General features: G+C 46.8%; 2 protein-coding genes across 2 annotated transcripts in view; both read left to right on the plus strand.

Moving 5' to 3' along the window:
• Positions 1-2,676: 2,676 nt before the first annotated feature.
• LOC135808257 (inositol polyphosphate-4-phosphatase type I A-like) overlaps positions 2,677-25,000 on the plus strand; it is a 35,893-nt gene continuing 13,569 nt past the window's right edge. Inside the window, exons 1-23 of the mRNA XM_065321423.1 lie at positions 2,677-3,486; positions 6,771-6,853; positions 7,580-7,670; positions 7,881-7,971; positions 8,604-8,667; positions 9,315-9,372; positions 9,701-9,832; positions 10,331-10,393; positions 11,888-12,009; positions 13,160-13,273; positions 14,308-14,393; positions 14,952-15,075; positions 16,500-16,549; positions 17,060-17,107; positions 17,701-17,775; positions 19,704-19,761; positions 20,056-20,158; positions 20,617-20,727; positions 21,292-21,388; positions 23,452-23,510; positions 23,940-23,994; positions 24,181-24,241; positions 24,938-25,000. The exon at positions 24,938-25,000 is cut by the window's right edge and continues 64 nt beyond it. Of these exons, the coding sequence (XP_065177495.1) occupies positions 3,372-3,486; positions 6,771-6,853; positions 7,580-7,670; positions 7,881-7,971; positions 8,604-8,667; positions 9,315-9,372; positions 9,701-9,832; positions 10,331-10,393; positions 11,888-12,009; positions 13,160-13,273; positions 14,308-14,393; positions 14,952-15,075; positions 16,500-16,549; positions 17,060-17,107; positions 17,701-17,775; positions 19,704-19,761; positions 20,056-20,158; positions 20,617-20,727; positions 21,292-21,388; positions 23,452-23,510; positions 23,940-23,994; positions 24,181-24,241; positions 24,938-25,000 (1,923 nt within the window). The 5' untranslated portion in view covers positions 2,677-3,371. The remainder of the gene's footprint in view (positions 3,487-6,770; positions 6,854-7,579; positions 7,671-7,880; positions 7,972-8,603; positions 8,668-9,314; positions 9,373-9,700; positions 9,833-10,330; positions 10,394-11,887; positions 12,010-13,159; positions 13,274-14,307; positions 14,394-14,951; positions 15,076-16,499; positions 16,550-17,059; positions 17,108-17,700; positions 17,776-19,703; positions 19,762-20,055; positions 20,159-20,616; positions 20,728-21,291; positions 21,389-23,451; positions 23,511-23,939; positions 23,995-24,180; positions 24,242-24,937) is intronic.
• Positions 10,737-11,874, plus strand: LOC135810691 (streptococcal hemagglutinin-like; the record flags this gene model as incomplete). Its single annotated transcript, XM_065324182.1, has 2 exons — positions 10,737-11,138; positions 11,180-11,874. Coding segments are annotated over 2 exons (582 nt in total), but the record flags the coding sequence as incomplete, so codon positions are not given.

Below are 25,000 nucleotides of genomic sequence, written 5' to 3' on the forward strand. Positions count from 1 at the left end.
CAGCAGCAGCAGCAACAACGACAGCAGCAGCAGCAGCAGCAACAACAATAACAACAACAACGACAACGACGACGACGACGACGACGACGACGACGACGACGACGACGACGACGACGACGACGACGACAACGACAACGACAACGACAACGACAACGACAACAACAACAACAACAACAACAACAATAACAACAACAGAGAGAGAGATAGATAGATAGATTTAGTCTCTCACCAGCTACATGTATTATATTGCCCAGGTTCATGCAGCATACGTTTTTCTTTTCTCTTTATGTTCACCACTCATCCCCCTTTTTTTCTAAACATTTGAACATTTACATTGATGTATGAACATTTACACTGATGTATATACATTGTATATTTATTTATTTATTTTTTTGGTCCCATCGGCCTCTTCATATTTGTGCAGCTGCACTGTTGAGCTTCCGATGTAAAACAAAATAATAATAATAATAATAGGGAGAGAGAGAGAGAGAGAGAGTGTGTGTGTGTGTGTGTCAGAGACAGAGAGAGAGAAAGGGGGGAGGAGAGATATGCGGATTGTTAAAATGGATTTCGACATGAAGTTAGGTACACCGGCAGAATTCCCTTTGGGGTTTTTTTGGGAACGCACACAATAATCTATACGCAAAGAAGAATGGCTGAAAGGCAACAAACAAAAATGCGTGACCATACACATACACATACACATACACATGGAAAGTATTACAAAAAGGTGCACGTGTGAAGAAGCCTAACAAGCGTCAAAATAATGTAGTGCGACAATAATTATGGAGAAGACAAACACAATCAGCTTAGGAAGTTCCTTGCGAAGTAAAATAAAAATGACAATGTGTAAGTATAGGATATACCCTGAGCTGGAGTGTATGGAAAATATACACCAAATACAAACCGAGGCCGCACCCCGAGGTTTGGATGATGGTGTATATTTTCCATATACACTCCAGCGGAGGGTATATCCGACTTATACCTACCTCAATATACACCCCATTCCTCACACAATGCTATACTAACCTTTTTAGTATAGCATTTGTACTATAGTGTACATAGGATGTTGCCTATTTTGGGTACAAGATTGTAAGAACATCTGCAGCACAGTGGCTGGGTGGTATACATGTAACTATAAGGGGTTGCTTGAGATGCATACTGTTGTGGGTTCGAATCCCGCTTGTTCTCTTCCTTTGTCTTCTTTCTTTCAATTTTCTTTTTGAAGTGGAGAGAAAATTTCTAAGTCCCTCTTCTTTGAATCCTAAATAGGAGTATACATGTACATTAACAGTATTCATTTCATTCTTGAGCAAAAAAAAAAAAAAATTCACGGTTCGCGTGAGACTCGGCTGGAAGCCGGGTTTTCCGCATCCGTAGGAACGCCACCACCCTTCAAGGATCAAGGCGCAGATGCAGCTCCTAAAGCGGTGGGAGGTGAGTAGATCAGCTCACCAGCAAGTGGTCAAAGACCGAAAATCCCATTCACTGCATCCATGTTTTCCTCGTGCCAGGCCACGAGTTCCCTGTGGGTCGCAGCACGGCTGGAAAAAATCCTTCCGCTTCCAAGCAGGACTTGAACCTGGTACCCTCTGTTTCTCAATCATTTAGACCATCCCACTATGCCTGCCTGTCTTATTCTTGCCTGTATTCTTGAGCAAATACAATGAATAATATACACTGGCCGGGGATCTGTGTTATGAATGGGGGTGTACATGTACATGTATATTGTAAGGTAGGTATAATAATTATAAATATTGAGAAGAGTGAGTTCCATCCAGCTTCACATTATCTAAATCAGTAAAATTTTTACTGATTTAGACTACGGTCAAGCATTAGTTACCATGGTTACACAAGTAGGACCTAAACCAGGCACATGTTACCATGGTTACCCTCACACACCTTTGTAGTTTTACTTTTACTGTTTTAGCCTACTTCAAGTACTTGACCATTGTTGACTAGGCCCCCGTGTAATACAATGTAATATGCCGGCATTTTTTTGAGCATTTTCGGTACAATCCGCGAACCCAGCACTTTGGGCTCGTGATGCAGCATTTTGGGGGAAACGGAGCACTTGGCCGTTGTGTATCAAAATTGAGAGAAGAAAAACTTCCCAAACAAGAACGTCACTTCCGCATTCCGTGGGTTAGCTTCTTGTTGAGTAGTTTATGAATTGTTTACCATGGCAGACTCGAGCAAGTCTCTTATTGAGTATTTTCTGACTCCCTGGTTTTGACAGCGTGTGCTAAGGATTACAAAAAAAGTGAGCATTTTCCGAGCATTTTCGGCAAGGTTTGGGAGCATTTTCGGCAAGGTTTACGAGAATTTCCCAAAAGCATTTTCGGCAAAGTTTCGGTTGACCCCTAGGCCCTTGACATCCCTCGGCGCAGCACAACATGAACAGTCAACAGCCGAACAAGTAGGGAACATTGTACTTTTGTAGGGAACGGCATGCGAAACGAGGACCGCCTACAGTACAGCCAGGCGAAACTGACCCCAACATTCTGTTGCGCGTGTACGTAAATTGTTGGTCAGGAACTCACCACTCCGTGAAGTGTGACTGCCGCCTGTAGATCTACTGTGCGGCTTTTATTTTGCATGTGCCACCCTAGCATGCAAGGCTTTGTAGCGCTAGCGCGCGAGCGGCGTTCATTCGTAGATCTACTTTTTTAACTCACCTGCTCACCGGTCCGTGCATGCTATTCATGTATGATGCAGCACCCTTAGTTCGAGTCATACTCGTAGAAGAAGGCTAGGCGATACTCCGTATTTGCAAGTCGTGTGGCCGTGGCGTATTCGGAAACCGTTTGGCAGAAGCCCATTTTGCATAATTATTTTGTTTTTGTGAAGGTTCTGTTTTGGGCTTTGCTCGACTTCTGCATGCTGTGCCGTTGCTTCTGGTAATGGTGGCGAGTTCTTGTCCGGTAACCGTGGGTCCGTGACCGAGCGAAGTGCTTCATATATCTGGAGTTCCTGCGCGAGTCGTGGAGTATTTCTGACGTGTTTGTGTGCGCGGTGACCGTATGAACCCGGTACAAATCGCTGCGAGCTGTCGCGATGGGAGGTGATTGGCACTGACTGGCCGCTCAAATCATCGGCTCGATAGCGCTCGTATTTTGTTAGTATTCATGCGTAACAGTTACGTACTGTTTACCTCCATCATCAGTCCGCTATTGGCGCTAAGTGCGTGCCACTGTGATCGACTCGAAGCATCACGTCGGCCCAGTGCACTACATATCAGATGAGTAACAGTAATACGCCAGACCAGTGTCAGTGAGCGATGGATAGGTGGGATGTTGCAGATTCAGTCTGGTGAAGTGGTGCTTCGGAGTTTTCGTTGAGCGAGTTGCACCGGAGAGAGGGCGGCAACGATGATGCGCAAATCTGGTTTGCGCTGTAATGAGAAGGAAATTTCGCAGGTGGCAGCCACGTTGTACGCTACCAAGGAAGGAATTCTGCTGAAAAAGGGGCCCAAGCCAGGCCAAGGTACGTACATGTCCATTGCGTGCTTCACTGTTCAATAGGGCACACCAGCACTACATGTAGTTATGATAAACTGATGCAATTATAATGATCAATAGCCCAATACAATCCATTCACAAACACAGTTCACATGACATTAGTTTTGTTTGTAAAATAGAAGAAAAACACATCAGAAATCAGAAAGTCAGTCAGAAAGTGCGATAAAAGGGCAAAAAATTGACTGGCTACTGAGACATTCAACGACCTGAGACCTACATGTAGCTCTAATGTGTTTTTCTTCTATTTTATATTTCTTACTGGCTCAGTATCCGAGTGAATGAAATTGTGTTTAGTTTTGATGCGGAACCGTCCATGCGTCCCACTCACCCTTCCTGTCACCTCAGTCTCTACCTATTCATTGCCTCCCTATCCCTCCTTAGCTACCCCCCCCCCCCCCATAGCGCTTTTATGGGGGAACTTTGAAATAAAATGAAAACATGAGGACCTGCAGTCTTCTGGTCTTGATCTGGGGCGGGTGCTGTGCCGCGTTCATAACATGTTCCCAATAGAACCCATTGCTATGTCACTGAATTCCAGATGATGCTGTCGAAGTGGGCAACAGGGAACCACCCAGTGTACACTCGGACCTCGTTTATCCAGGCCGCGGTCCGGGACCGAGCACTGCCCGCAACTGTGCTGCTTTAAACTGTCCCTAACTCCGAATCCCCCGAATCACGTACATTTTGATGGGGAAATGCCATAGGTATGGCAGATGACGTCACTCTTTCAACAAAAAGTGACAAAAGAGTAGTAATATTTTCACGGAAATTCACCAAAGGGTACCCAGCAGACCAAAGTGCCTGTAACTTCGAGGTCCGGATAACCGAGGTATGAATGAACTTTTAAATGGAAAACCACCACTGCTGTGCAGCTTCATCAGACCAAACCCATTCACATTGGCGCCCAGAACACTATGTGTTCTACAAATTTATCCCCAGCCCCTTTCGTAGGAACATGATGAGATCAGACCAATTAATATGCCAGTCACAAAAGCGGGGGTTGTAACTTTTTCAATTTTTCATGTAAATATTTAGGGTAGGGACAGTCCAATACAAAGGAAATAGATTTTCGGCCAGGTTTTCCTGTAATCCGGACAGTGTTACATTGCCCAGCATGCAGAGTGGTGGATCCGAAACTAATCCGATGCTTCAAGGGCTTCAAATGGGATGTGTAGATCCCAACATTTCCATGATGACATGCAGCTGATGCGGGTACGTAGTAGGGTGTGGCCGCTAGCAAAGTGTATGGAAGCTTATCATGCACGGTGCAGGGCATACACAGAAGACAGGTTTGACTGTGTCAGTAGGCAGCATCCAACCTTCAACTCTGAGCCCCAGCCAAAATTGACGACCAGCTTAGTACGTTGTAATATGGCGCTCTAGAGCGCTTACGGAAGGTTATTCCCAATGTTTAGGAGTTCCTTGCACTTCACAAAAACAGAGGCCACATTTCTTTACCTAGAATAGACATTATTCGATCACATGCTTATGGGGAGCGCCTCCGGGGATTTGCACCGAGAACATGCACGCTTGCACCTGACGAGTGGCAAGACGAGAACTGCACTGCAAGGAAGCCTTCGTTCATGTCATTGAGTTTGTCTTTGATGTCGACATTCGTCTTCTTCCTTGTTGTCCTTGAAGTGCTTTCACCCAGGTTTCATATACATGTAGTTAGGTTAGCGTAGGGTAGATAGGAGGTTTTTTAAATTTTTCAATGTTTGTGCAGTTATGGCTGTCCGTGAGTTGTCTGATGCGATCGTGAATTGGATCGCGCAGCCAAAACACGATATGACGAGAAGCTCGTCTTCATTGGTGCGGACGTCCAAAACCCTTATGTGACAATCAAGTCTCTTACACCGGATGCGACAAGTAATTTTCCCCGCGTGGAGTATACAGATCTGTATCACTACCTCGTCATGTGGTCTCTCGCTGAACACCTCGAAGCAGTCGATAATGCAGATGCACTTTCAAAACTGCCCGCGAAACTCCGAAGGTATTGTTCGGTAGAGTTCAGAACGTTCCGGCCAGATGATCAGTGGCTGCAATCTACCATATATGACGTGAATCCACTTGCTGAAATACTTGGACACGGTCGACTGACTGATGTTGAAACGATGTGCTAGATCCTGGTCGTGTAAATTCAGCCGTAGTTTCATCAGGACAATGATGAACTGGCCAAAGGCCGGAAGTGCAGCTTGGTGGTGTTCGGGTATGCCCTTTCCAGCAAATGTGAACACTTTCTCCCGGCCTGTGTATTGCTTGACCATTTCACCGTTGATTTTAAATCCAGACATGAGGGCAGACATTGCAACTTCAGATCTGTGATTCTTCATGGCACTTTCCAGGTGATTGACTTGGCAGGTCAGCTCAGAAACAGCTGACTGGGCTTCTTGCAATTGCATGTTCAGCTTGCCATTGTCGTCCTCTAGCGGTGCCTCTCTGGCCTGAAGTTGAGAGAGCTATCGTTTCTCTTCATCCTCTTCTTACATTTCGTTCTCAGTAACGTAACTAAAACTACAAGTTTCTGGAGTCAAGTAATTCTCACCGTCGGCGTGGCAGCTGCCTTCAGGCTCAGCTGTGCATGATGGCGTTGATGCTGGCTCATCTGGCATACCGGTATCTATCATTTCTACCGGTGGCTGTGGTTCACTCTGATCGGACTGAGGAGTACTTGTACGCAATCGAGCCTGGTGGAAATCAAATTTTGTCTTACTCCTTCCTCCATTCTTCCGACTCTCATCACCAAACACAGACGGGACGAAATCAGCCGACAGAGGATGGTCACTCTTCTGGAAGCGGATAAAATGGTCAGAGCATACAAAACTGGAGGAATTCTGTTGCCAATTCTTTCGTTTCAACGCAGCAATCCATTTTGCTGTTCTCAACTCATTTGTTGGGAATTTGTTTTAAAACTCTCTCCACCTCACTTCACAAAACGATTGGCACAACCAGCCTCACTACAACTCTTCACCATGCCACTACGACGTACTACTACTAGTACTATCGCAACTACCTACAACAGAGCTCTCCGTCCTCTCTCACCGAAAACCAAACTAACAAAACAGAAGTGAACAAACAGGACTAGGTGCATTCCTTGCCACTCCTGCACTTTTCGGTAGGTGCCGCCGTGAGGGTGGTACCGTGACACTGTGACGTGTGTCAAATAAGGTCTATTGTTTCACACGTTCCTGGTATTTTGAATTCGGTATAATATTATCCTGCTGTGTTTGTGCTGTGTTTGTGCACCAGGCTACAAGAGCAGATACTTCCGTCTGTGTGGCAATCTGCTGTTCTACTTCAAGGAAGACGACAGGGCCAGGGACAAAACACCGGTAGGTGCAGTCCGGTATCTGTATGTGCAATGGCGAGCAGCTTGAATACAGCGTCAATGTCTATATCATCATTGTTGCCTGACGAGTTTTACACCCACGGATTCATCATCTTTAACTCCTATTGCCAGTTGTGACTGGCGTGATGTGCAATGTCGTTCAGGCTTTCGGTGTTTACTTATGTAATGTTTGAACTAGGGCTGAGTCGGGTAGCATTTTCTTCGGGTATCGGGTTCGGGTAGTTTTCCACGGGTAGCACGGGTACCCGATCGGGTAATGTTTCCATGGTAAGACCACAATGCACACCGGCCTCTTCCCTTGCGCACTGCGTAAACATGCGTGAATTATTAGGTACACGTGCACTGTACATGATGTCATCTGCGACTTCGGGTTTTCGGGTACTATTCGGTACCCATCTACCCGAGGTCCTCACGGGTAGCACGGGTACCCAACTACCCGTGCACACCACTAGTTTGAACGCACAAAGATAACACACACACACACACACACACACACACACACACACACGCACACTTGTTCTTGTAATTGCTCGCTGCCAGAAACTGGTCATGTGGACCTCCCCGTGAGGGAGGGGAGAGAGGCTCAGAACAACTCTTGGAAAGATGACTCAATTGGTTATTGGACCGTGTGCATGCGCGCGCGCGCGCGCGTGTGTGTGTGCGTGTGCATGTGTGTATGTACACTGATGTGTGCTAACATATTTGACAGACTGGTGAACCGCAAGGTATTATTGTGCTGGAAGGATGCAGCGTGGAGCGCCAGAAGAGTGTAAATAATCATCAGTTTGCATTTCGAATAGGTAAGCATGCCAAGAACTCATTCACTAGTCTGAGTAACCTGGATTTGGATTATTTTATTAACCTGGATTTGGATCATTTTATTAACCTGGATTTGGATCATTTTATTGGAGAACTTGGCAACTGGCCCTCTAAGCGTTGTTTTGTCATGATAGCTAGCCATGATGTGTTGTATTGATGATTGCCCTGCACGTCTTTGGATAATGCGATAGAGTTTGGTGCCGATGACAGCCGCAGTTATAATCTAGCGGCGGAAACGGAAGATGTTCTTGACAGCTGGATGACAGTTCTATCTGAAGCAAGGTGAGAGAGCTAGACTGTTAGAGCTGGTAAGAATCATGTCACAGTCACATGTGTTGATCTATACCGTTTGAGATATCTGGTCAACAGCTAACACAAGTTCATGTAACAAGATTATAAACATGCTGTCGATTGTGTTTAGTCATGTCCCAGCTGTTGAAACTGGGATTGTATTTTATGGCGTCAAAGCCTCGTCCCACCATCCATGGAGATGCTATTTTGCGTTCCATTTCGCTTGTACTAAAATGAATTCTACCTGCAGGGTGAGTTTCTGGCATACCGTAGTGTCGCGTATAAAAGCATGATCTGTATAGAAGTATGACCCGAATAGAAGCCGATTTTTCGAAGCACGCCGTGACGAAGAAGCACGATTTGAATAGAAGCCGCTCTGTGCAAAGACACGTGCACATACTTGCACAGTACATGCGTGGCAGTACGCACTGCACAGTGTAGTACACTGGTGATGTTTGTGTAGAAGCATGGTTTGAACCCCGGCTTACACGGCCGTAAGCACCTGCTTTTATACGCGACATTACGGTATTTGGAGAATTTGAAGCGTGGCACTCCTGTGACCGCGGAGAACACTGCTAGTTGCTTGAGTACTCACCAGCTGTGTCTGGCGTGTTTTTGCACAGCTATGAGACGTGGCGCAAGCGTATGTGTAGGTTACAACACAAAGTGCTGCTGCTATCGGGAAGGGTGAGTCGTCGCCTGCAATCACAGAGTCCTCGGATTGATTCCTCGGATTGATTCCTCGGATTGATTCCTCGGATTGATTCCTCGGATTGATTCCTCGGATTGATTCTCTAACACACTCACCACATGTATACTCTGTGCACAATGAGAGTTGCAGCACCATATCTGTGAACTGCCGGGGCAACGGGAGACAGACAGACAAGACAGACAGACAGACAGATCGGGAGTGAGAGAGGGGTGGTAAAATACCACCATCAATATGGTGAGCTCTTTGAGACAGCTGATTTCCGAGTAAAAACCTCCTCGTGCCATCATAATTTGCCATGGGCTGCCTTTAGCTGTATGACTAACTTTCAATGTGTATTTTAAATACTATTGTCCTTGTCCGTTAGCCATGACACATTATATTCCACAGTGTGGTCATGCTAGTACCATGTACATGTATTTCTTATGCATAAACAACATCAGTAGCAGGGCAGCTAGTGCAATGCTCCCCGGCATAAATATCATGTGTTTTCCACAAGTAGAACCCAGTGGTTGATGCAAGGCAGGTGTGGAACTATTCTTGTGCAAGAATGGTGTTGAGTGTGAGCGTTTTACTCTCGATATTGTAGTTAGGACGTGTGCTTATGCTGTTCGTGCATTTCCAGGACCCTCTTTCAGGCGATGAGCACAGCAATGACATGAAAGTCGAGATGAAAAGTCGCAGTAAGTCAGCGGTGGCACCCCTCACCCCCACCCCCATCCCTTCCCCTCCTGTGTTCTCACTTGCCGTGTGCATATTGATTTATTGGTTGGGATGGTGGTGTGGCTGTGCTGTTAGGACTCGCTCATCAAGTTTCCTTTATCCACTTGCCTCGCCAACCGACAAAAGGAAATTTAGTTGAAACAAATCTACAGTCGTTCAGTGCGTACTTGTATGCGCCTGCACGTCTGTGTATGTGTATGTGTGTGTGTGTGTCTGTGTGTGTATGTACGTGGTGGTAACACCTGTTCTGAGTTATTATCTTGCTATTCCATGCTAAATATCCCGTAGGTGAACGCGCCGGAGCTGTTGGAACAATCCTCCGCTCCGAGTACCAGAAGAAGAAAAATGAAAGCAGCTCACCCGAGACACACCATCGACTGGTCCCGTCTTTCCGCGGCAAGCCCAGGTCATCCTCCAAGTGTAAGGCATGGTGTGTGCGTGCGTGTGTGTCAGTGTTGGTATACATAATGCTTCTCTTCATGACAAGATAAGGTGAATGTCTGGGAGTTCTGTCTTCAAGGGATTGGGAGGAATCATGTACAGTCGTCCCTCTTTAATCCAGCACTTTATAAACCAGCACCCTCGATAAACCAGCACAATTTTCAGTAGCCAAAATGTCCTCTTCATGCACATTGCAGCAGTAAATTCGATTTGTTAATCCAGCACCCTCCCTAATCCAGCAGATTTCCGTGGCACAAATGGTGGCGGATTATAGAGGGACCACTGTACGTGTGTAATGACATTTCAATGCATGCTGTCCAGCTCCCCGTATGGGATGAGCGCTGATCGTGTCTACCCAGTCACGTTGCGTGAATTGTATTGCTACTTCTGTGCCCAAAGCCTTCACCTTGATCTTGGTTAGATGTGTTCCTAATGCAGTTGTGCACACACTGGTATACCGGTCCCCTGTATCTACAGCTTCCGGCAATACAGTGCTGCTATCCACACTAACCAACCTACCCACCGCGGACATCTGCATTGGTAAGCTTGTACCTGTGCGTGCATATTCCCTTGTCGATATCCAGCTTCAGCTTCAGGCATTGAATCATGTTTGTTATACTAGTGTACCAGTCTTGTTCTACTGCCCTACACTGTACCAAAGTGAGAATTAACTCTGTGGCATCTTGCAGCTTCATCTGTAGAAAGCAGTTGGGTGGCCACATCCATTCCCAAAGCACTGCGAAGGACCGAACCAAATATTTTACATGCGTTCCTGTACGTAAAAGAATAATTGGTTCGGTCATTTGCAGTGCTTTGGGAATGGATGTGTCCACCCAGCTACTTTCTATACACTGTGTCATCATGACATAACAAACTCCACCGGGTTGTAGCCTCTCCCAGCAGTGCCAGCACCATTGCTATCACCATTGCCAGCACCATTGCTAGCACCACCGCTAGCACCACCGATAGCACCATTACCAGCACCATTGCTAGCACCATTGCTAGCACCACCGCTAGCACCACCGCTAGCACCACCGCTAGCACCACCGCTAGCACCATTGCTAGCACCATTGCTAGCACCATTACCAGCACCATTGCTAGCACCATTGCTAGCACCATTACCAGCACCATTGCTAGCACCATTGCTAGCACCACCGCTAGCACCACCGCTAGCACCACCGCTAGCACCACCGCTAGCACCACCGCTAGCACCACCGCTAGCACCACCGCTAGCACCACCTCTAGCACCACCGCTAGCACCACTGCTAGCACCATTGCTAGCACCGTTGTGGCGTTGTAGCATTGTGGGGCTTTGAATAAAACAAGTTGATTACCAGCACCATTGCTAGCACCACCGCTACCATTGCCAGCACCATTGCTAGCACCACCGCTAGCACCATTGCTAGCACCACCGCTAGCACCATTGCTAGCACCACCGCTAGCACCATTGCTAGCACCACCGCTAGCACCATTGCTATAGTGCGTTTCAAAAGTATAGACCTCTAGATTTTTTCGAATAATTCAAATTTGGTTTGAGCTTTTTGAGAAATTTCTTCGGAATATTGCTCAGGTAGCTCACGCAATTTTTCTCATGTAAATTTCTAAGCCATTGGATAACAGACGCCCAATTTTGAAAATTTTATGCACAAAGTGATCACAGATTTTATGTGGTATAGATGCTGGCCTAACGGTTTTTTGAAACCAGAGGTCTGGACTTTTGAAACGCACTATAGCACCGTTGCTAGCAGCTCCGGCAGCCCTGTAGATGGAGCGGTAGCTGAATCTGTATAAGGCTTAGGCATCCAATACTGTCTCCGGATAGTTTCTGTGGACTGGAACTCTGCACTGCGTATACAAGGTGTCACTGCGTATACAAGGCATCACTACGTATACAAGGCGGCACTGCATGTGTTCTAATACAAGAAGTTTGACCCGTGGATGAGGTAGGGGCGTCTTTGTAAAAGGTGTAAGGGGTTAGCGGTACCCGTCTTCACACATGATCTGTATGCTATTTGTCAACTCCTGTGTTTGAAGCATGCAGCCATCTTCCCTCGCTTCACGGCAGTTCGCCAAACAGCTTTGTTGAAGTGAGTCTCCGCCGCTCGCCGCCAAACCCGACGGACTGGGTGAGACATGCTGAAACCGAGGTTATAGAGGTAAGACAAGAGAGTCCTGGCAATAAGGGTGTACAATACTGTACATATGTGCCATAACTAAACCAGGTGTTGTACCTGTGCACAGTTGCCATGACAATGATGGTTGGAATGTAGCAAGAAGGAGCCACGGGTGTGTGTGTGTGATCCTCGGTGGCCTAACCAGTAGGGCACTGTCCCGGAAAGATAGGGGTGCTGGGTTTGAATCCCGCTCGTGGATCCTTCTCTTGCAACAGGAAGTACATGCACATGGTATTAAGGGAGGTTTGAAAAGAGTACAACTGAAGTAGGGGACTGTCAGGTCAGGCCCAATCGATGTGGAATTCCAGTGTTCTTGATGAACTATCCCCGGTGACACACATAATGTACCCGTAATGTAATTGTTTCCCTGCTTACTAAACCTCTATAATAATTATTAGTTCGGGCAACACCACTGATGGTCAATGGGAGCAGTTTCCCCATACCTCCCCGTCGGCTATGAGCTGCATATGGTGTATAACTTAATCATCGGTTGGTGGCATCCCACGGGAGTGGAAAAGAAATTCTTGACCCAGCCACGAGGCAGTCCGTAATGTTTTACAGTCCATTCAGAAAAAAATGAACTTCTAGCTTTTGGCCATAAATGGGTCAAACTTTGAGTTTTCAAGTTTAGTATTTTTTTGACAATCCCCTATGGAATCCTCTTCCAATTATGTTTCTGAAGTTTTTTTGTCCAAAAAGCAAGCCATAGCAAGAATAGGATTTCGGCCAGGTTTTGCCCCAAAAGCACAGAATTGGGAAAACCATCAAAATCCAGGCCGTTTGACCCCGCCTGGCAACAGTGCATTCTGCGGTTCGAACCCCAGTTCAGGCACCCTTTTTGGACCCTTTTTCAAATTTCAAAGTTCGCAGCACTGCACTGTGTACGATGAAATCACGAAAAACCGCCAAATACGGGAGCTCGCCAGAGCCAGAGCCCATCTTTTTATGAATGGACTGTAGTTGCCTCTGTTTCACATAAAACATAGGACAGAGTTGGACTGGATAAACCACACACCACACACCACTGCACTGCTAGAGGATTTTAAGGTCTAGTGCATCCCGGTATAAGCTGCTTGGATACCTCTTTGAATAGAGCAATAGTATTGGTGTTGTTCGCCTCCCCACTGTACAGACGTCAACTAGTCCGAACTTCTTCACGTGCATAGCCATTCCCGTTGATCCACGGCTGCCGCTGGATGTTCGGCTCTCCGTGCTGGCTGTACAGAATGGCAGCTCTGATGATCAGGTTTGTCTTGTGATGATGATCATGATAATAATGTCACTGGTACAGTACGCCTATGCCGTGGTAAATGTGCACTGTTGCTCAATGAAATTCGATCAAGCGAGTGAATGCCATGCCGGGCACTGTGAAGCCCTAGACCTGCAGACAATGGGATGGTGAACGGCTGGTGCAGGGCGCAAACTTGACTCGCCTGATCCGATTTCATTGAGCAGTACTCAGTGTACATTGGATTTGGGTGGGAAATACTCTTAGCCACAGCCAGGTGGATCCGGCTGTAGGCAGTCAAAACCCTCAGACAGGCTTCCGAGATCCGGAACACACACGCACGCGTGCACACACTTTCTCTCTCTCTCTCACTCACTCTCACTCTCTCTCTCTCTCTCTCTCACACACACACACACACACATACACACTTGTACTTGTACTTGCTCACTGCCAAAACTGGTCATGTGGGTCTCCCCGGGAGAGGGGAGAGAGACTCAAAAGGAATCTCGAAAAGAGGACTCAATAGGCTATTGAACCACCAAAACGGACATCACCCCCTGAAATTCCCAAACTATGGGTGGACTTGGAAATGATCCCACTTATGGGCTCTTCGCACCTCAGTAAGTGGGTGAGGACAAGGTGCAGAAAAAGGATTGACGGCATCAGGGTATCCGCCCAGGGATCCAGCTGCAGTTACCCCTGCCCCCAGTGAAGGTAATACTTGCTACTAGTGTGGGTGGCTAAATCAGAGTGGATCTAAGATAAGATTCACTAGCACCCATGATTACACAAGAGTCAATATAGCCAGAAGCAGTCCATGATTAACCGGTATGTATACTTCAAACAGAAAGTATATGAACCCTGGAACCAACAAAGGTGGCAGGTACAACAATACACCTTCAAGCAGTCGAGCCCGTTGGCAACAGACCCAACACTATCTGGCATAAGTGTACCCACCGAACTAGCTTGGCCACACACACACACACAACACGGACACACCATACACGTAAAACACTCCCTTCCCTTCCCGCTGTCTTTCTCTATCTCTGTAGCTCATCATCACTCACTTGGGTCATGCAGACTGTGCATTCGACTCCATCGTGAAGGATGTGGATCAGCAAGTTCGACTGCAACTCCAGTAAGTGACAACCCATCACCTCGCTATCCCAGCTACCAGCCTAAACGTACACACTTCAGTATCTCACTTAGTTCTGTTGGATAAGTTGCTCGTATCTCGACTTGAAACGACCAGTTAGTAATCCGTAATCACAACAAAACCAATACACAATCAATATTATTTTTGGCAGTCGACATGATGAATTCGTCCCTGTTTCCAGCTGAAAATCAGTCTGATTTTCCGATAATTTTTTCTCTTTTCTAAGTTCTTTTTAGAACGTTTGGCCATTGTTGACTCCATGAACTGTGATACCTACCACCTCTAGCAGTGATTTATTTGTTGCTGTGGGCGTAACTTGTGTTCATCATCGCAGAGCTTTCCTTCCCCTCATTTGACCTTTCGTAACCTGACCCGTTCAAGTTCAAAGTGGACGGCTGTTGGTTTGGGCTTAGGAGACATGTTGGAGCTAGGCATCAGGTCGTTGAATGTCCCAGCACCCTCCGTCAGTTTTGTGCCTAGTGTGATAAGCATGGCATACCTGCACAATCTGCTTCTCTTGTGCCATTTGTTTCTTGTCAGGAATGGAAGTCTTGGTGACATAGTGCCTGCTGGTGGACAGCAGGCGCTTGTCAAAGCAAGTATCCTGCAGGCGGATGAAGACGACCGCCGGGCATCAGTTGTGACACGAAGAGAGCCGTCCGTTGTAAGTAGTTAGTTGTGGTGCTAACCTCTGAAGGGAAGGGTTCTCATCGGATTTGCCGTCATGCTTTGATGTACTTACATTTACGATTTTTAATTTTGATGGTGCAAAATGATGGCTTTCCTTGCAGATTGATAGTAGACCCAGGTGCTCGAAGTCCGTACATGGTATCCTAAGTTCGTACGCCCATAATTTCATGTTCTGTTATTGTATTCGACTCAAATATTTTATGGAGGGGACAGTGTGGTATGTTCTCCTCGCGTAGCAATTTTCAGGGATCTACGATGAGCAGAAGTCCCATACCACGCGAGTGGGTTTTCGAGTGTCCATACGAAGTACAAATTGGGTTACATTTCATGCAAAAATCAACTTGGCCAAGACCGATTTCGAACGGACACAGCGTCAAACAGACCTTCACTCAATCATCAAGAGCCAGCTTAGAGCTGACAATGGCCAGAGGAGAAGAATTTACAGAGAACCACCAATCTTTGCAGAAAGGTTGACACTCCTGGCATCTCCACCACTGTTTTCCCGCGGTTTTCACAGCGCAGCTGCTTCTTCTCTGAGCCGACTAAAAACAGCTTGCATTTCGGCAACAAACTACGCTTTTGCAAGAAATACTGGTGGAGGCACATGCCAAACATATCCCTTCGGTGCTTTCGTCGTAACCGAGGGATTGCAAGTTAGCAATTAGCAGAAATATGTGTGTATTTCGAGTCACCTCTGATCAGTACGGACTTAGAGTACCCTCTGCGACACAAAAATTTGATATGAAAAATCAGCGAACTCCAGAGAAACAGATCGGATCGAAAGATGGCCTGGTTCAATCGAGCCTGGCCTCAGAACAAACTTGGACAAGATACCTTCCATCCACGAACAGGATTCTGGCAAGTGATCATTGTAGTGTGAGTTTCAGCTCGGCAAACACACACTGTAAAAGTGTACGGACTTCGAGCACCTGGGTCTACTATGTTCCAACTGGCCACCATGTTGCCCAGGTCACTAATACAGGACAGTACCCAGTGTTCAAAGAGTTCATTGACTCGACTGCAGTCATAGCAGGGGACATTACACACAGTGCAATCACCAGAACAACCATAGTACACACTGCACACTGCACACTGCACACTGCACACTGCACACTGCACACTGCACACTGCACACTGCACACTGCACACTACACACTCCTTCTAGCAATGGACTGTATGTACTTCAGTAAATGATTGCTAGCCTGGTGCCTGAGTAGTACTGAGACCTCTAAAGACAGTGTAGGGCAGGGACAAGCACACAAGACAGTGTATGTATAACCAAGAGGATGTGTTTGGTAAGTATGTGTTAGCACTGTGACTCCATGTTCCATCTTCCATGCATTCTCTTTCAACGAACACGTATCCGGCTTTTTTGCTGCTCCCCCATGCATGTTGCAGAGGCAGCGTAGCTCTCAAGTTTCAATGCGAGCGATGAAAGGAAAGTTAAAGTAAGTGATGACATGCAGAATGCGTGTACTTTTAAGAACTTGAGGTACCGTTAGGCTGGCTATCTGCGTTGGTAGCTGGCTGAGGTATAGTCGTAGACAGAGCCTCCTCCCCCTCTCTGAATAGAGTAGAGCATTGCTTGTTGTGCAAGGTCCATGCAGCCGATTTTCACTGTTATTGTTCATTGCCAAGGGCACAGTCACCTAGCTGTTGCTTACCCTGTGTAAGTTCCGAAACCTGAATGAAACTGCAGACAGTTCAGTTCTATTTACCTCCTAGCTGCACTTAAGGTGCCTGATTGGCCAAAACAGTTGACTCCATGCAGCATTGAGTGGAACCGCAAGTACATGTATGTACATATATCTATATGCCTGTAGTGGGCCTGAGGTTCATGCGTCGCAGCTTAGAATGTAGTGTGTGGAGTGGATATGTTACAAACACATTGGAGTGGATATGTTACAAACACATTGGATCTATACGTCACCTCAGTTGTGCCCTTCTGTGTTCTACAGACCTCATCTGTCAAAGTTATTCCAATGTCGATTCATGTTCCCATCAAAGTAAGTATAACCTCCTGTAAATGTTTGTGCATGTGTGTGCATGCATGCGTGTGCGCATGTGTATGTGTGTTTGTGTACATGTACATGTGGCTGTGGCTGTGTGTGTGTGTGTCACTCTGCCGGCGGAGGAACCTATTCCTCGGTAGAATCTGGCCGAGCTTCTCGGTATTCCGCTTTAGTGTATTTCTTGGAAATGCTTGATAGGTATCAGGATGCAAAGCAAAGGTGATGATATCTGCCTTACAATAGATACTTACTGTGGAAGCCGAAATGATTGTACCGTCAGAATTAGATTGCACACCACGGAATACTCAGTATCAGGCTGGATCAGAGTAGGTAACTTGGTAGCTGATAGCTGTAGAGACAAGAACAAGTAGTGAATGATGCACTGCATGGAAAATTGGAATGTTAGGGGACCTGTTGCAACCTGTGTGTTCTTGAACCCAGCGAAGTTTTTGAAGTTCAGCAGTTTTACCTGTGTGCACTGTATCTGCGCACAGGTACAGTGCTATGCATTGCTGCTATGTGATTGCCAGTGTGCCTACTTGAATAGTATGATTGTGCATACTGGCTGCTGTCTGCACACATTCTAGATCCGGTGAGCACATTCGCGTAGCAGAGGAGATGGGAGAATGTGCCTTTGCACGCACAGTTCCTATTAGTTACCTGTAAGTGATGTAGACACAACAACCACTGGCTGATGCAATGTACCAATTACTAAAATGCGGGGTCACGTTTCACGGCAGTACGGCATTGCACCGTTCTTTTCCCTCACATCCTTCAGCTGACATCCCACACTGCACACACACTCCCATACCTTACATCCCCTTCCTCACACTCAACCGCTACCCCCCCCCCCCCCCCCCGGCCCCACACCCCGCACAGTCACACCCCACACAGTCACAATCGTCCCATATCCCACCACCACCTGACCTCCCTTACCTCACAAGTCACATCCCGATCTTACCCTATCTCCTCCCCCCCCCCCCCTCTACACACACAGGTGATAGCAGGTATCAATATGCACACTAAGCATTCAATGTGATATCACATAATCCTTGGTAAGGGGGATACTGCACTAGTACATGATTCAGGCTGTTGCTTAGTGATACAGTATTACTGTACACTGTACTACAGTGCTGGTAACTATGTACATAGTTATGTACATAGTTATGCACATAAAAAAATTAAAAAAAATTTCACGGTTCGCGTGAGACTCGGCTGGAAGCCGGGTTTTCCGCATCCGTAGGAACGCCACCACCCTTTAAGGATCAAGGCGCAGATGCAGCTCCTAAAGCGGTGGGAGGTGAGTAGATCAGCTCACCAGCAAGTGGTCAAAGACCGAAAATCCCATTCACTGCATCCATGTTTTCCTCGTGCCAGGCCACGAGTTCCCAATTAACTGTGGGTCGCAGCACGGCTAGAAAAAATCCTTCCGCTTCCAAGCAGGACTTGAACCTGGCACCCTCTGTTTCTCAATCATGGTCTTAGACCATCCCACTATGCCTGCCTGCACATAGTTATGTACATAACTATGCACATAGTTATGCACATAACTATGTGCATAACTATGTGCATAGTTATGCACATAGTTATGGTGTGATGTACTATCTACTCGTACTCTGTTCGACGACTACACCATAGCTCAGTGGTTAGAGCATCGCTAGCTACAAGCAAAGGTCCCTGGTTCGAGTCCTGGTGGTGACAGTCAATGTTTTCTTCAGACTTTTCCCGTTTGTGTCTTTCCCTCAAACTAGTGAAGCATAGCCAGCAATCGCATGTCACCACGTACATTGAAAATCAACATAATTTTGCGAATCGACCTTTTTTTCAGGATCACTTTTCAACGAGGACGAAGCAAAGTCGGCCGAACGAAGCCTAGAGGAAGAAAATCACCCTCTCCACTTCACCATCACGATACTGACATAGATACGAGATGAAACAACTAAAAAATCCACAAGAAAACTGTACGGCCATCATCGCGCTGACTTTGGTCTGACTTTGGTCTGAGAATTTCTATCACGATCAAAAATGTACGAGGAGCACTCAAAAATAAGCCACAGACGTACCTTTATCGCTCTCTACTCCTTTTTCAAGGCACAAAAGTCGACTCTCCACTTTCAAACCAGGAACCAGACATACCAGTGGTCCTTTTCAGCTGCTCCACGAGCGCAGGAAAGGTTCACCAAGGGGCGCAGAGCAGCATCCATTCCAGGAAAAGAGCTAAAATACGAGTGAGACTGCATGCCTGAGTACATGAGTACATGTATGAGTACATGCAGAAAATAGTCAATTTCAGCGTTTCTGCTCCAAACAGCAACTAGCTTCGACTAGAAACAAAGATTACACCAAAGGATCAAACAACAACCATTTTCTGCAGTTGTTTTGCAGATGGCTTCCCTGTGCTTGGCCCAGCACGCCAAAAATCACACCTCGGAGGAGTACAAAAATTACAACTCTCAGATGTCCTCGATTGCTGGCCATGGACTCTATCCTATACTCAGGGAAATGGTGTGCCCTCTACTACTCCAGTCTATCCTATACTTGAAGTGAAATGGTGTGGTTATCTATCTGCTACTCTATTCTTTACTCACAGAGAAATGGTGTCGGCAGAAGACAAGTGTCGTATTGATGAGATCTATGCTCTGGGAGAGGTGAGTAGTTTTTTAAATACTGTAAATGTACTCCACTACCTCCCTAGCTGGCTACATGTATGTGCTGCATACTGGATTGATCACTATATACCGTATGACTGTGTGAATGAAGAGTATATCTCTTGGAATGCAACTGGAAGAACAGAAACCAGATTGCCGAGTATGCGGTGTCGTTGGCTCAACATGTTACTTGTGCTAGCTCCCCTCGAGCCGTCTGCCTCTGTTTGCTGTCACCAGCAGAGTTCAGTATGTATCATGTACTGTCACTGTGTTCGCCGTGTATTGTTGCCCTAGCTCTCCTTACACTGGCAAGACACAACGCAGCAACTGCTTGGCAACATCTTCAAGTGTATTGGAGAACGGCAACATGCAGTCAATGGGCTGCAGGCTAATTCCGGTATGCAGCTAGTCACTTGTTGATGGCAATTGCTGCCTGCAGGCTAATTCCGGTATGCAGCTAGTCACTTGTTGATGGCAATCATTGCTGCCTGCAGGCTAATTCCGGTATGCAGCTAGTCACTTGTTGATGGCAATCATTGCTGCCTGCAGGGTGCTGATGGCAGTCTACTCAAGTTGATTCTGTAGTAGTTGTAATGTGTTGGAAAGGCTGCAGCTTGTAGGTTTCTGATTTACATACATCTAACTGTATAGGTCCCAATGCCGCTTCTGCTGCTGTTGCTGCTGCTGATTTGCGGCTGCTCTCTCTCTCTCTCTCTCTCTCTCTCTCTCTCTCTCTCTCTCTCTCTCTCTCTCTCTCTCTCTCTCTCTCTCAAGTTAAACGGACATGAAACACCCTATAACATTGTTTGGTTGCCAAAACCCGTTCTCCGTGTACTTATGTCCATACCCTTGCAGATTGTCATTTCAAATCCAGCATTCACAAGAAGGCTAGGTCTCACGGCATGGAGTATGTACCGGTGAATCTACATGTGCAGAGAATCAAAGTGTTGGACTCCGCTGGCCAAGGTACATACACTGAGCTGTAATCTCCCTGCATGTCACTGAACTATGTGCAGGATAATGGGAGTTACGAAAGGGGAGGCAGGCTCAGCATGAGGATACTTTCTCCCTATCAACTGACTGTGTGGAACACTTTGCCTTACACGGGCGTTGATCCCTTGTTGGGCAGCATTCTACTTGGTTTACCCTTATAATATTACATGCCCGTACTGGACTTGGCCTTCCACAGCAATGTGCGTACTATGGCAGCCTGCATTGGAATGCATGCATGTGGCGATAATGATTTGTCTGTGCACTAACTTAAACATAATGTGCGAGTTATGCCCTCTGTAGCGGGGTGGCGTTGGAAAGGATACCAGGTTTGCGCTATGAATTGCGGGGCAGGTCAACTTTTCTGATAACTTTAAGGCACGGCCGTATCCGTACCAACTACAGGCCTATCTCTTCTTTCATCCTTCTGTCACTTTGTTCAATTCCAATGAAATGAATTGCATGTTGATGACCTGCTTAAGTTCATTCCTCCTTTGCCATGCTAGGTTTCCTGTCTTTTTGTTGTTGTTTTCTTTACAGCAACAACGCGGAATGTGACAACTGTGGGTGCATTTGCCTGTCACTCGCGTGGCTTCAAGCAAGGCGGACTGCATCGAATCCTTTCCGAACATGCATGGTATGGTCACATTGTCTACTGCCATAGCTAACCAGTATATACCAATGGGAGTTTGGGTTAAAGGATACTACAGTAAAACCTGTAACTAAAGACCACCGTGACTAGCGACCAGCCTGGTACCACAGTAAAACCTGTAACTAAAGACCACCGTGACTAGCGACCAGCTTGGTACTACAGTAAAACCTGTAACTAAGGCCATGTAAAATACATTGATTGTTTATCGTCAGATTTTCCCGAGAAATCAGGGCGGACGGGAGGTTTTTAATTTTATTTTTTATTATGCATTTATGGCTGTAGGGCAGGTGTTCGCAACCCCAGAGGATAATAGAAAGTGGAACAACCAACGTTACGTAGAAAAAACGAAGAAAATCAGGCAACTTATGATCAGTTTCACTTTTCAAGCCCATAGCAACTAAGTTATGGTTCAGTCTGTGGACTTGACCTTCGAAAATCTACGGCCATGCTGATTAGAGGCTGTAGACCGCAGTACATACAGTACATTTACCAGTATTAAAAAATAAAATAATTCGGCGGGGAGGGTGAAAATTTGGGGCGGGCGCGGACGATAAACAATCAATTGCTTTACTTGGCCTAAAGACCACCGTGACTAGCGACCAGCCTGGTACTACAGTAAAACCTGTAACTAAAGACCACCGTGACTAGCGACCAGCCTGGTACTACAGACCACTTTGCCAGGCACGGACAATCTCACATTCATATAATTATGGTTGTGCGCTGCAAACCTCTAACTAAGGACCACCCGTCACTAAAGACCGCTTTCTTTGGCCCCAAGGGGTGGTCGTTAATCACAGGTTTTACTGTAGTACAGGGTCTGGGGGAGATGACGTCAGAAGTCAACATATAACAACTTCTAGGTCCAATAATTGGGCCTGTTCTAACCATAACATAGTAGAGTAGAGTGGTGGGTAAGCCTCTCATGTTGCATGCCGGTGCTATTGTGTCTGTAACATGAGTGGGTCCCCACCACGAGGGCCAATCCAGTCACTATACCGGTGGATGTGTCCCCAACTATGAAGGGAAACCATCCAAACGGATCTGGAGTCATACACAACTGGATCCGAGTAGATCAAAAATTCAGTATTGTCATGACTGCAGCCTGGCTGTGACACTGCACTTTCCAAGCTCTATTGTTAATACCATGGACTGCATCACTCATCCCTGGTACCCATATACTCACACTTTCTTCCGTGTGTGAAATCATCACCAAGAAATGCTTGCTGCCAGGGTACTGCTGTTGTCAACTGTGTACAGCTGTCTATCTTTGCAGAAATAGTCCCCTAGTCCTGGTTACTACCAATGTCCTGCCAAGTGTTGCACAGTTCTTAGGATTGACATAGCCAGTTGAGGTTTGACGAATCCTTTATCTCCATGATCTGGTGCCAATGTCCACGCCACCCTTGTACATCATGTTGATGACTTGTGTCTGCATTGCTCACACATGCATTGTTGTTTCTCCACCTCAGTGCTGATGCACTGTGCGATATTGGATAGTACCATGACACCGCTTAGTGCTAGAATTGTTATCGCCCCCCCCCCCCCCCCTCCCTTCCCTCCTCCCTCCGCTTTGTTCTTATTACCAGTTTACATGTGCAAGTATACGCGCTATTGAAGTGAAGAACTAGACTGGGCTGCCACATTTGTCGGCTGAATTGTGCTACTTTTCCAGTGTATTATAACTACATGCAAGAATTCTGGAAGAGTCAGTGTCATTCCTCCAGTAGAGTTGTCTGTTCCCCAGCTGGGTTACAGTGCGTGCCGTGACTTCAAGTCCAGAGTAGCATTACCTGCAATTGCCTACTTCTCAAACTGGTTAATTACTACTTCTCCTTTGGAACTGTAATTCCTATATGTATGTGTACTGTACACTGAGAATGAGTTGTGGTAGCTCAGAAGTGTGACCCCCCCCCCCCCCCCCCGGATGCATGAAGGCTGTAATGGAACTGTGTAGATCGCCTAGCTGCATGTGACAGTGTCGGAACTCACTGTGCAGGTCTGGCTGTATCACTAGTATTCACTGCTGTGTCTCTATTGTCTGATTTCAGTTGTGCAAGTTTTGTCAGTGAGACGGACAGTCCTACCAGCACATGTCGTGTCGTTCTCAGTAAGCCGGTTCTGCACACTGACTTCAATATAATGTAGCTGATACATTCCTCTTTTTCTAAGGCGGAAGAACTAGAAATGCACAATGAACATGTGTACCGAGTATGGCTTGTTACTGCTCGTATCATTATACCGTGCATTGGTATGTCAAGCATGTGAGTGCCTTGCTTAGCTTTCACTACAGTTGGTAGAGCCTCAATGCCTTTTTGTGATACAGTGTGATGTCCTGTCACCCCCAGTTCATCAAAACTAGTACTGCAGCAAGTGAATCATAACAGTAGTGGTACCTACCCTAACGTTACTGCAGTAGGATGACGCAGTGACTTTGTGTCTATAGTGTATGCTGGTTGTAGCTACAACAGTTTTGTTGTCAACATGGTACGGTTTTTTTCTGGCGTGCTGGTTGTGCATATTTCCGTATCTTCTGTAGAGAAAATCGCGACAGTTCGACAGCAAACAGCAGACTTGAGGGTCAAAATGCTCCAGTAAGTTCCGCTCCTACGGCCATTGCATGCATGACAGCATTGCTATGTCGGCTTTTGTCTTTGGTTTTCTTTGGACAAGGGTCCATTGCTGAACGCGGTGGAAGAAAACTGAATGCTGTGCATGCCGGTACACCCTTTCTTTTAATAAGAACACTGTACGTGTACTGTGTGGTTGTGGTCAAATAGGGCGGCTGCGAACCGCAACACTGAGCTCTTCTCATCTGCACTGTCGGACTTGTCATCCAAGGCAAGTAACATCATTTGTAGTTCATCTCCTACCGCCTACCCCTACCCCCCCCCCCCCACACCCTTACCCTTTACCCCTAACCCCATATCCCCCTACCCCCTACCCCTCCTCCTTGCTACCCCCTCCTCCTTGCTACCCCCTCCTCCTTCCTACCCCTACCCCTAACCCTCCTCCTTCCTACCCCTCCTCCTTGCTACCCATCCTCCTTTCTAACCCACTCATCCTTCCTACCCCCTCCTTCCTACCCCCTCCTTCCTACCCCTCCTGCTTCCTACCCCCTTCCTCCTTGCTACCCCCTACCCCTACCCCTCCTCCTTCCTACCCCCTTCCTCCTTGCTACCCCCTACCCCTACCCCTCCTCCTTCCTACCCCCTTCCTCCTTGCTACCCCCTACCCCTACCCCTCCTCCTTCCTACCCCCTCCTCCTTCCCTGTGCCTGGTGATAGCAGGTGTGATGCAACACAGTCACACAGTTGCTTAACCCCTCACTGCAGGTGTCACTCGCTTGGTAACATGAAACAAACCTACACTGTAGTGTTACCACGTGTGCTTCTACTCCATAGCCTTTTCTTCACGATAGGTTTTCCCAACGGTTTGTTGTCGTGTAAAATATGATTGTATTCATGTGTGTTTGCATGCATGGACGTGTTTTCAACACTGAGATTCTATCTACCCTCACCGGGTGCGTGTTTTCAGGTACAGCAAACCGTAGCAGACTGCACCAAGGCGCCCATCAGTAGCGCTATCCACTCCATGAAA

Source organism: Sycon ciliatum, chromosome 2 (genome assembly GCF_964019385.1).
Source record: "Sycon ciliatum chromosome 2, ocSycCili1.1, whole genome shotgun sequence".
In the NCBI taxonomy this organism is placed as follows: domain Eukaryota; kingdom Metazoa; phylum Porifera; class Calcarea; order Leucosolenida; family Sycettidae; genus Sycon; species Sycon ciliatum.